Source organism: Canis aureus, chromosome 3 (assembly GCF_053574225.1).
Source record: "Canis aureus isolate CA01 chromosome 3, VMU_Caureus_v.1.0, whole genome shotgun sequence".
NCBI lineage: Eukaryota > Metazoa > Chordata > Mammalia > Carnivora > Canidae > Canis > Canis aureus.
In genome coordinates, this window is record NC_135613.1 from 42,400,438 (window position 1) to 42,412,569 (window position 12,132).

General features: G+C 35.0%; 1 protein-coding gene across 2 annotated transcripts in view; it reads left to right on the plus strand.

Moving 5' to 3' along the window:
- Positions 1-12,132, plus strand: part of EFCAB7 (EF-hand calcium binding domain 7) — a 46,995-nt gene that overhangs the window by 15,076 nt on the left and 19,787 nt on the right. The window contains exons 7-8 of one of the 2 annotated variants that reach the window (XM_077892084.1): positions 6,971-7,112; positions 10,205-10,314. The exons of the other annotated variant lie outside the window; for it this stretch is intronic. Coding sequence (XP_077748210.1) covers positions 6,971-7,112; positions 10,205-10,314 — 252 coding nt within the window. The remainder of the gene's footprint in view (positions 1-6,970; positions 7,113-10,204; positions 10,315-12,132) is intronic. 2 annotated transcript variants of the gene reach the window in all.

Sequence of the window (12,132 nt, forward strand, 5' to 3'; positions counted from 1 at the left end):
GGCATGCCTCATTTTATTACATTTCACTTTATTGCACTCCACAGATTTTGCATTTTTAAAAGGTTTTATTCATTCATTTAAGTAAGCTCTACATCCAACATGGGGCTCAGATTCATGACCCCCTAGATCTAGAGTTGCATGTACCTCTGACTGAGCCAGTCCCTGCATTTTTTTTTTAATTGAAGGTTTATGGCAACCCTGTATCAAGCAAGTCTGTTAGTACCATTTTTTCTTTCAACAGTATTTGCTCACTTTGTGTCTCTGTATCACATTTTGATAATTCTTGCAGTATTCTTAAAAGTATAATAAAACTTTCATTATTATTATATTTGTTATGGTTATCTCTGATCAGTGATTATGAGTTACTGAAAGTTTAAATGATCAGTATTTTTTAGCAATAAAGTATCTTTTAATTAAGGTATATACATTTTTTTTTAGACATAATGCTATTGCATGCTTAAACTATAGTATAGTGTAAACATGGCTTTTATATGCACTGGGAAAACAAAAAATTTGTTTGACTTGCTTTATTGTGGTATTCATTTTATTGCAGTGGTCTGGAGCCAAACCTGCAATATATCTCTGAGGTACGCCTGTTGTTTTTTAAACACTTTTTTAACCGTGGGAGAGAGGGCTAATACACCCATGATTAAATACAGATTTTCCAGCTACTAAAGAATCTGCATTTTTCAATAAGGAACCCAGATAATTATGTTTATCTTAACATTTCAATATGTGGGTAATTCCAAATGATAATGTTTTCTTATATTTTATTATAGTAGTTTTATAAACCTGAGCTTTCTTTTTAACATGAACTTTCTTTACATACTAGTTTTTGAAAAATCGTGACCAATATTTAAGTGTGAAAAAGAACAGAATTTTAAATATAGCTGGTAGTTTGGAGAGAAAGTAATGAGATCTAGATCCAGCTCTGGTTCTGCAATCAAGAAGAATTTTGTCAAGTAAATTCCTTTATTTTTCAGACTTCCATCAAAAGAGAAGTCTGGACTGGATTGCTTTTTTTTTTTTTTTTTTTTTAAGATTTTATTTATTTATTGAGATGCAGAGAGAGAGAGAGATTGAGGAGAGAGAGAGGCAGAGACACAGGCAGAGGGAGAAGCAGGCTCCATACAGAGAACCTGACCTGGGACTCGATCCTGGATCTCCAGGATCACACTTCGGGCTGCAGGCGGCGCTAAACTGCTGCGCCACCGGGGCTGCCCTGGACTGGATTGCTTTTTATACTTCATCTACTTTAAATATTTTATAATTCTAAACTAATATCCCTTACCATTCCAGATGGGTGATGATAAAAAACATATTTATAAAATATTTGAGATGAAACTCCATTTGATAATGCTATAGTCAAAATTCATTTGAAAGGAAAACATGTTTTCCATTTGATGTCAGAATCTTAATTCAAACTATCTCAAATGGTAACTTGTCTAAATATTATGTGAGTATATCTTTCCCTTTCTTCTCTGTAACAATTGTAAGCATCTAGGATTGTGTTGATTATATTACAGTCAATTGGCTTTGAGGTAATGTCAGCATCTGTTGTTAGTCCTTAATAAATTCACAGGAAGGCTACGTGAAAATCTGTATACACTCTTACTCATCATTAATATTTGAATTTGAACTTCTGGCTCAAGCCCCTATTTGAGCCTCATTGAGTTATAAAATTTAGGATTTAGTATCTAGAGTATATTTTGTTTTGGAAACATGATCTAATCCTAGAAGCATTGATCCAAAAGTCTTAGACTTGTTGACCTAATATTTCTACAAACTTCTTGTAAAATTCAGATTCTTTATAACCTCTGGGTACCTTAATTTCTCTGTTTATTAAAATGACTAATTTATATCTACCCCTTATTGCCTCATAGGGATGTTGTTGAAATATCATATATAATGACTCGTTTCTGTCATAGGCAATATACTTACGAAGATGAATTTCAATAATTTAAGGTCACATTTTAATTTCTCAGAATTAAAAGTACACATATCTTTTTATACCCCAAAGGTGTGACAGTGCTTGTGATTAATGACTGACTGAAAGCTTGAGTAATAGTTCAGCAATAATGGTAATTTCTTAAAATTCAGTTTAAGAAGAAATCTCCAAAGAAGAATATAAAAATCAAAAACTTACATAAGTTTAAAAGTAACCAAAACTAAAATAAGAGAAAATACATATATCAAAGCTTACAAAGGGTAGTCATCATCTAAAACAATCAAAAGAATTTATTAAAATATGTAACAAAACTACTGAGTCTGTGATAGAGCTAAGAAAATAAGAGAATGAGTAGGCAGTTCACACAAAACGAGACAAAAACAATAAACACATGGGTAAAAGTTCAATCTTGCTAGTAATCAGAGAAATTCAAATTAATGCAAAGTTGTTTCACTACCATTTTAATTGTTATGTCATTCTTAACTGCATTAATGTAAAGTGATGCAATACCATATACAAAAATATGTGGAATACTATAATGAATATTTTATATACCCATACTTAAGAAATCATTCCCTACCACTACTAAATTCCCTACCACTACTAAAATTTTTTTTAATTAATTAATTAATTTATTTGAGAGACAATGAGAGAGCACAAGCTGGGGGAGGGGTAGAAGGAGACAGAAAGAGCGGATCTCCAGAGCACTCTCTGCTTAGCGGACAGCCTGGTGCAGGGCTTCATCCCAGGACCCTGATATCATGACCTGAGCTGAAATCAAGAATTGGATGCTCAACCCACGGAGATACCCAGGTGCTCCCCGTCACCCAGTTTTTTAAATGATAATACTACCGACCAAGTTATGGTAGTGACAAAATTGTTACATTGTACATTGTTGATAGTATTATAAAATTGGATCAGTTTCATTAGCCTTAAAAGTGTGTATACTTTTGGCCTAGGAGTTCTTTTGAAGGATACTATTCATGAAAGGAAAAGCATTTGGACAAAGTAGTCTTCATTTTTTAAAAAAATATTTTATTTATTCATGAGAGACACAGGGAGAGAGAGAGGCAGAGCCACAGGCAGAGGGAGAAGCAGGCTCCATTCAGGGAGCCAGATGTGGGACTTGATCCCGGGATTCCAGGATCACACCCTGGGCCAAAGGCGGTGCTAAACCTCTGAGCAACTGGGCTGCCCAGTAGTCTTCATTTTATTATTATTTATACTGAGAGAAATTAGAAATGACCTAAATATCTAATATTTTAGAAATAAGTAATGGTATACCAACTCAATGAGTAATTATAGAACCAGTTAAGTTGAAAAAATTCACTTCACTTAGAGTGTCTACAGTGTTTATCTATGTGGAGCATATGTTAGAATTTTATTCCCTTTTAAGGCTGAATAATATTACATTTGTATGTATATTCTACATTTTGTTTATCCATTCATCCAACAGTAGACATTTGGATTCTTCCCATTTGGCTGTTGTGAATAATGCTGCAATGAAGATGGGTGTACAAATATCTGTTTGAGTCTCTTTTTTCAATATATATCCAGAAATGGAATTGCTGGATCATATAATAATTCTGTGTTTAATTTTGGGGGAAACTGACAAACTTTTCCACAGTGACTTCACATTTCACATTCTTACCAGCAATGTACAAGAGTTCCAATTTCTCCACATCCTTGTCAGCACTTGTTATTTTCTGTGTTTTTGGCTTTTTTTTTTTTTTTAATAGCCATCCTATTGGGTAGGAAGTAGTAGCTCATTGTGGTTCTGATTTGCATTTCCTTAATGATGCGATATTGAGCATCTTTTCATGTGCTTATTGGCCATCTGGTATGTTCTTTGGAATAATGTCTACTCAAGTCTTAAGACTATTTTTTAATTGGGCTTTTTGGTTTTTGTTGTTGAGTTGTAAGTTTTTAATATATCCTGGATATTAATTCATTTTCAGATATATGACTGCCAATATGTTCTCCCATTCTGTGGGCTGCTTTTTCACTGTGTTGATAGTGTCCTTTGATGCACAAAGGTTTTTAATTTTGATGAAGTCCAGTTTGTATTTTTTTCTAGCCTGTGTTTTTGGTGTCATCTCTAAGAAATCATTGCCAAATCCAATATCATGAAGCTTTTCTACTCTTTCCTTCTTAGAGTTTTTTAGTTTTAGTACTTATATTTAGGTTTTTGATCCATTTTATATCAATTTTTGTATACGGTATAAGGTAAGAGTCCAAATTAATTATTTTGCACTTGTATATCCAGGTTTCCCAGCCTCATTTGTTGACCAGATTGTCCTTTCTCCTATTGAATGGTCTTAGGATCCTTTAAAAAAAAAATTGTTTGTTTATTTATTTTAGAAACAGATCCTGCATGTGAGCAGGAATAGGGATGTAGGGATTTAGAAAGGAAGGGAAAATGACAAGCAGACTCTGAGCAAAGCACAAAACCTGGCACTGGGCCAGCTCTCATGGTCATAAGGCCATGACCTGAGCCAAAACTTAGAGTCGGAGGCTTAACTGACTGAGCTACCCAGATGCCCCTGGTCTTAGCATCCTTGTTGAAAATTACCTGACCATATATGTGAGAATTTTTTTCTGGCCTTTTTATACCATTAGTCTATATATTTGTCTTTATGCCAGTATTACACTGTTTTGATTACTGTAGCTTTGAAGTAAGTTTTGAAATCAGGATATATAAGTCCTCCCAACTTGTTCTTATTTTTTAATAGCAAAATATTTTGGATATGACATTAAATGGAAAAGACATAATATAAAAAAGGTTAATTAGAATGTAAATAATAGGTTTTTATGTAAAGCCAGTATTAGGATGGATTACATGGAAATCAAACTAGGATGATAGAATTATGGAGATTTTTCCCCTATTTTTAAATTTTCTAATTTTAAGTGTATATTGGTACTATGAAAATAATATTAAATATGAAATTAATTACCATTTGTACAAGAACAAAATGATGCATAAATACATGTTAGGATAATTTAGCCTTTAAAAGAAGTTAGTAAGAAGTCAGTCTCGGGGCATTTGGGTGACTCAGACAGTTAAGCATCTGCCTTCCACTCAGGTCTTGATCTCAGGGTCCTAGGATCAAGCCCTGCATTGGGCTCCTTGCTCAGTGAGCAGGGAGTCTGCTTCTCCCTCTGTCCCTCCCCTTATTCATGCTTGCTCTCTCTCTCGAATAAATAAAATCTTGACACATTAAAAAAAAAAGAAATCTTAATGTAATTATGTTTGTTCTCACCTTTTTAGTGCCGTAGTAGATAATTCTACTAGGGATTACTGGTATTTTTTTATTTTATTATTCACATCTAATGCATACCTTTTCAGTAGCTTTCTTAATATTAGTGAAATCTTGGCCTTATCTAAATATCCTTCCAGATAATTTTTCAAAATAATTTTTTTAAAGATTTATATATTTATTTATTTATTCATTCAGAGAGAGGGAGAGAGGCAGAGAGAGAAGCGGGCTCCATGCAGGAGAGCCCGACGTGGGACTCGATCCCGGGTCTCCAGGATCATGCCCTGGGCTGCAGGCGGTGCTAAACCGCTGCGCCACTGGTGCTGCCCTCAAAATAATTTTTTTAAAGTCACTTCAAAACCTTATAAATATGTTTGAAAGTCATTAGGAGTAGAACAGAGGTATATTTTACATTATAGGTAAACAAGCCTAATAAATTAAAGACCATTTTTATACATATGGCAATGGCAAAATTCCTCATACCTTCAGTGGAGAATTTTTTACTTTTTTTTTTTTTAAGATTTTATTTATTTATTCATGAGAGACACATACAGAGAGAGCGAGGCAGAGACACAGAGGGAGAAGCAGGCTCCATGCAGGGAGCCCGATGTGGGACTCGATCCCAGGTCCCCAGGATCACACCCTGGGCCAAAGGCGGTGCTAAACTGCTGAGCCACCCGGGCTGCCCCAATTTTTTACTTTCTACATATGGCATCATCTTTGAGTTTTATTTTTTATTTTTATATCTCTTTATATTTTTTATATCTTTTTAGTTAATAGATCGCTTATAGAGCTATTAGTTTCGATCAGAAGGGATTTGGCTAGTCAGAAATGGCAGAATAAATCATACAGAAAAACTTTTCTCTAAACTAATGTTTATCAGCATTTCACTATAGCTGTAAAACTTATTCAGTGTTCTTTTAGTTACCTGGACTTGAAACAGTTATTTTGGTTGTCATATACGTTAACTTTTAAATACAAAGTCATCACTTTTCCTTTTGACATCAGTTTCAGTGGTCCTTAGTCATCTTTAGTATGTTCCAAGCACTAATCCTGCCCTAATTATGGTAGCAGTATTTTTTTTAAATACTTATTTATTTGAGAGAGAGAGCATGTGAGTGGTGGCAGGGGCAGGTGCAAATCCACAAGCTGACTTCCCACTGAACGCAGAGCCTGATCAGGGTGGGAGGTGGGGCGGGTCCTTGATCCCAAGACCCATGAAATCATGCCCTGAGCCAAAACCAAGAGTCGACACTCAATGGACTAAGCCATCTGGTGCCCCTGTGGCAGCATTTTTATTTATTACTTTGTTTCAGTATTTCTTCCACTCTCATGAACCTTATTTTTCTTTTTTCTTTCCATATGTTTTTTCTTAGCTTTTCACTATCTAAAGTCCACTAATCCTTCAAGATACAGTTCATAGATTGCCCTCTCAGTTTACATTGATGGCCACCCCACCATCCCATCAGTCAGATACCATTGAGTACCTACAATGTACCAGGCATTATTTTAGGAATTAGAGTTATTATTTTGCACATGTAATTATTTTCTTGTTCTAACCATATAGAACTGTCAATTATAATTGAATTGTGTTATGCCTATTGGGTGTGTTGTTGTTTTTAACCTCTTAATGATGTCACAAATTCCTGGAAGTCAGTGGCTCTATTTGACATTTCTTTTATATCCTCCTCAGGTTTCTCTTTATTACTCTGCATGCTGGAAACATTTAATAAATGTTTGAAAAAATTTTTTTCCTTCATTTCAGGAATGGCCGTGTGTACAATCAAAAGGTTGCTTTTTCTTAGAAGAAGATGGTGAAATCATTAGTCATCAATATAGGATGCAAATAGTTCAGAGATCCATGGTTTATCTAACAATTAAACCATTAAACCTGAGTCAAGTTGAAGGCAAGTTTAAATTTTTCATGTACTTTTAAAAATATCAATTCATGTTCCCTTTGAAAATACTTATGTAAGTATTTGGTAGCCTTACTGAAGAAAATGTACCTAAGAAACATGGTTACATATATTTCTTTTTTTTTTTTTTTTAGAATAAATTTGTGTTTTTAGGGTTTTTTTTTTTTAAGATTTTATTCATTTATTCATGAGAGACAGAGAGGCAGAGGGAGAAGCAGGCTTTTCACCAGGAGCCTGATGTGGGGACTCGATCCAAGGACTCTGGGGCCATGCCCTGAGCCAAAGGTGGACGCTTAACCACTGAGCCACCCATGCATCCTGGTTACATACATTTCAAGAAAGAAAGCTTTAGTTTATACTTTGACTGTGTTATTATATTTTACAAAGTATTTAAGTTCTTTTCATGTATATTTAAAGCATGTTTTATTTTAAATCATTTATTTATTAAAGTTAGTGGCTTTATTATTTTTTTAATTTATTTTTATTTATTTATGATAGAGAGAGAGAGAGAGGCAGAGACACAGGCAGAGGGAGAAGCAGGCCCCATGCCGGAAGCCCAACGTGGGACTCGATCCCGGGACTCCAGGATCGCGCCCTGGGCCAAAGGCAGGCACGAAACCGCTGAGCCACCCAGGGATCCCCTATTTTAAATAATTTAAAAACAAGAACAAAGTGTACCCTGGTTTCTTCATGACACAGAATGAACTTTTTATTTACTAATTAATTTTTAGCTTTTCCATTTGTCAGTTTTTTAAATTAATATGTTTAAGAGAAGTTATGTAGAAACATAATTTGGAGCAATATGAAATACAAACAATTTTGTTTTTAAGATTTTATTTTATTCAGGAGAGACACAGAGAGAAGGCAGAGACATAGGCAGAGGAAGAAGCAGAGGAAACAGAGGAAGAAGCCTTTGGCTCAGGGTGTGATCCCAGAGTTTCGGGATGGAGTCCTGCATCAGGCACTCTGCATGGAGCCTGCTTCTCCTTCCTTTTCCTATGTCTCTGCCTCCCTCTCTGTGTCTCTCATGAATAAATAAATAAAATCTTAAAAAGAAAAAAAAGGGAAGAAAAAGCAAGAGCACTTAGGGCTTCCTGAGCCTTGGGCTCAGAACTGGCACATTATTTTTGCTATATTCTGTTGTTCACAGCAAGTAACAAAGCAAGTTCAGATTTATAAGATAGAGAAATAGACTTCATCTCTTGTTGGAGGAGCTGCAAAGTCAAATTGCAGTGGGCTGTGATTACAGAGAAGGCAGCCATTTCTGCTGTCTTCCACAGAAGGCAAGGAAATAAGCCTTATGGATGTAGGGCTGGTGGAAAGGAGAGGTGAAGAGTAGAAGTGGCAGTGCATTCCACACAGAGGGAATACTCCGTCAGAGGCTCTGAGGTGACAGTGTGCCTGGAGAGAGAGAGAGAGAGTTAGAACAGCAAGGTGATTAGGATGGCTAGAATAAGGTAGGAGAATGAAGGAATGAAGTAGAAGAGGAGGACAGGGAGGAACCAGGACAAAATTAGGTAGAGCTGATTTTGTTTGTTTGTTTGTTTGTTTTTGCCATAATGAAGACTTAGGCTTCTGAGAGAAATGAGGAAGCATAGGAGGATTTTCCCCATGGCTGCCCTCATGATTTTCTCTTTTATCTTTAATATAACTGTTTGAATATATGTCTAGGTGCTTGCGTTTTTCTTGTTAATGCTGTTATTGTGAGGTTCATTTGTATTTACTCTGCTTGGATTTTTTGGCTTCTTGTCTTTCATTATTTTTTGAAAATTTTCTACCTTTATTTCTTCAAGTATTTTTTCTGCTCTCTCTTCTTCTTCTACTTGTATGGTGCATGACATCTTGTCTTCTGTGCTGTACCAGAGATAAACCAATGCTTGCATCTCCTCTCTTCTTGCAAAGGTGTCTTTTCTTGGTTTTCAGGATCCTTGGTTGCCCTGAGACCTCAGCTCTGATGAGTTCAAAAAAATATGATTTTCTAGTTCATGTACTTTTTCTTGTTGTTATATTGGGAGCCACATTATTCCAACTCTCAACTCCATCAGAGGATTTTTAGTAAAGACAGGACATAATTGACATATTTTGATAAGAGCAGTCAGGTTGGGCAGCCCCAGTGGCTCAGCGGTTTGGTGCCGCCTTCAGCCCAGGGCCTGATCCTGGAGACCTGGGATTGAGTCCCACGTCGGGCTCCCTGCATGGAGCCTGCTTCTCCCTCTGCCTGTGTCTCTGCCCCCTCCCCTGTCTCTCATGAATAAATAAATAAAATCTTAAAAAAAAAAAAGCAGTCAGGTTGCTATATTAGAAATAGATTGAAGAATACCTAAGAGAAAGCAAGGAGGCCAGCTATGATGCTATTGCAGACTGCTAGGATGGTACTGATGATGTTTTGAACCAGGAATGTAGAAGTAATAAGAGGTAGACCTGGATATATTTTGAAGGGTAAACCATAGGATTTTCTGAAGATTGGCTATGATGTGTGAGAGAAGAAAAAAGTTAAAGATAATTTCAAGATTTTTCGCTTGACTAGAAGCGTGGCAACTGGAAGGATGAGTTACTATTTACTGAGCCTGAGAGAGGAGTATAGATGGAGAGTTTTTTTTAAGGGGTTGGGGAAGGTCAGTTTTAGATATAGATATTCAAGTGGAAATGTCAAATAGGCAGTTGATTATATGGGTGTAAAGTTCAGAGAAAAGATTCTAGCTGGAGACATAAATTATGGAGTTGTGAGCACATAGATGGGGTCTAACATCTTTTCTATGAGTGCCTCTTCACAGGTAAGCTAGTGTTTGGATCTCAGCTCTCTGAAAGGGTTTGTTTTTCCTTGAATTTCTGGCTACTGGTTGCCTTGCAACCTCAGCTTTCTGATAAATTTAAGAAAGTTATGATTCTTAGAAAGTAAATAGAATATTTCTAGCAAGGTCACCGTATATAGTTACAAATGCTATGATGTTTCTATATGAAAATGGGTTGTGTATTTCTTAAAAAGAAATCTAAAGGGGAAAGAAACTACTAACTTCTTTTTTAGATAGGGGACAGAGTAAGTAGTAATTGCTTATTTTAAGATTTTTTTTTTTTTTAAATAGGAAAACCATCCCCTTGGTTATCAGTTGATACTACCTTGTATATTCTTAAGGAAAATGAGAATCAAGCAACCCTACAACTCATGTGTTTTACTGAACTACGAAATAGAGAAGTATACATGTTTATTTCCTAATGTTTAATTTAAAAATATAATATCTCAAGTTTGGGGACACAGTAGTTTTTCTATATTTGTTTTTAATTTTTTATCTTTCCTCCAATTAGGATATATATAGTACTTAAGCACTATGCATATTATATGTGCCTTATTAATTGTAATGGATTTCTTCTTGTTTGCTGAGATTAAGAGCTGAGGATTGATTAGTAGTCTTGGCTTTATAACTTACAAGTTGTGTGACATTTTACTTTCTTCTCTAAATGCTCAGATGCCTCACATGTGTCTTTTTTTTTTTCTTTTTTTTTTTTTTTAATGCAGTAAAAATGATCAATGCCAGTGGATTTTTTTCCTAAATACAAGCAATTCAAGACTTTGGAAAAGTTGCTTTAGATGTTTGTCTTACTTATACTACTACTGCAAAAAAGAAAAACTTCAAGATTACTATCCTCAGGCTTGACTCATATTATAGGGTTCAAAAACAGATTGATCTGAAAGAATGCTTTTAAATGATTTTATATATTGCCTGTGGGGTTGTTCTGATCTTTTCTAATTATATATTTACTCAGAGACCAAATATGTGAGGCAGATACATAAATGTGGCTATTTATTTTATGAGGACTACAAAATACATCTGCTACACAACAACAGGAATAATACTATTCAAGGGCTTACTGCAATATCATATTTAATCTTTATATAGGTCCAATGACAGATAAACATTTCCCTGATGGAATGTTATATAAAAGTCTTTATTGTAGGCTTGCTAACAGACGAGAATAGTTATAGGCAAGAAACAAATAAAATGACAGAAGTTAATGTTTTGATGAAACTCTTCTTCAGAACTGACTACGAAGTTAAGTTCAAGATAAAGCATTGTCCAAATAGCTTTTCCCATTTTGTTTTGGATAAAATTACTTTCTTATGATATTCCATGTATAAAAATGTTAGTACATAGCAAGCCTATAATAAACTTTGAATGAATTTCTATTTACCCTTTTACTATATTGGCTTCTGTTTTTCTGTAATATGTCATATTTACAAAGGATTTTATTTTCAGTTTTAGTTTCACAATTATTTTCTTTAGGAAGAGTTTTGTGCCCATGGAAGGCTTTCTGTTTGCCATCCACAGTGGCAATTCAAGGTTATATGTGGAGATAAGGGAAGTTCTTGGGATAACATGTCATAAGAAGCAGCAGGAACTGCTTTTCACTCCTGGATATCAGTCTACATCTGGCCAATTTACAAGATTATGGTTTCCCAAGGAGGGATTTGGTCAATCTTTTAGTCTTTGAAATGACCCTGATTTTATTAGATTGTATCTTGTATCAAGATAGGATGTGGTTACTTTAGGATGATTATGGTTCCTCTAACTTGTGGAGACAGAAATAGGGCTGAACCCAGAATTCACATAAGCAACTTTTATTTTGTGTATGAGTCACTGGGATGATCTAAAATACATCTGTGTTTTGAAAGTTTTTGGACACAATATTAGATAAAATTTTGTAGGGTGATTCTGTGCTGAAGGGCAAATATAGCTATTTACTTGGCTATTACACATGATTAGAAGATGCTTAGATTTAATGTATTTGACAGAGGTAACCCCTAGGTTTTATAGGAAGCTGTTTGGTTGCAGAATGCACCTAGAAGGTCCACAGAGAGATGCCATTATGCTTTCTTTTATGAAACAGTAGAATAAAATGTTCCTTATACAAAATTCTTGGCTCTCATTATAAATATACTGTGATAGAAAAGAATTTTGTATAAGGTTCAGTTTTATCTGGGATTCTACCATCTTTTATAGTTTTATAGTCCATA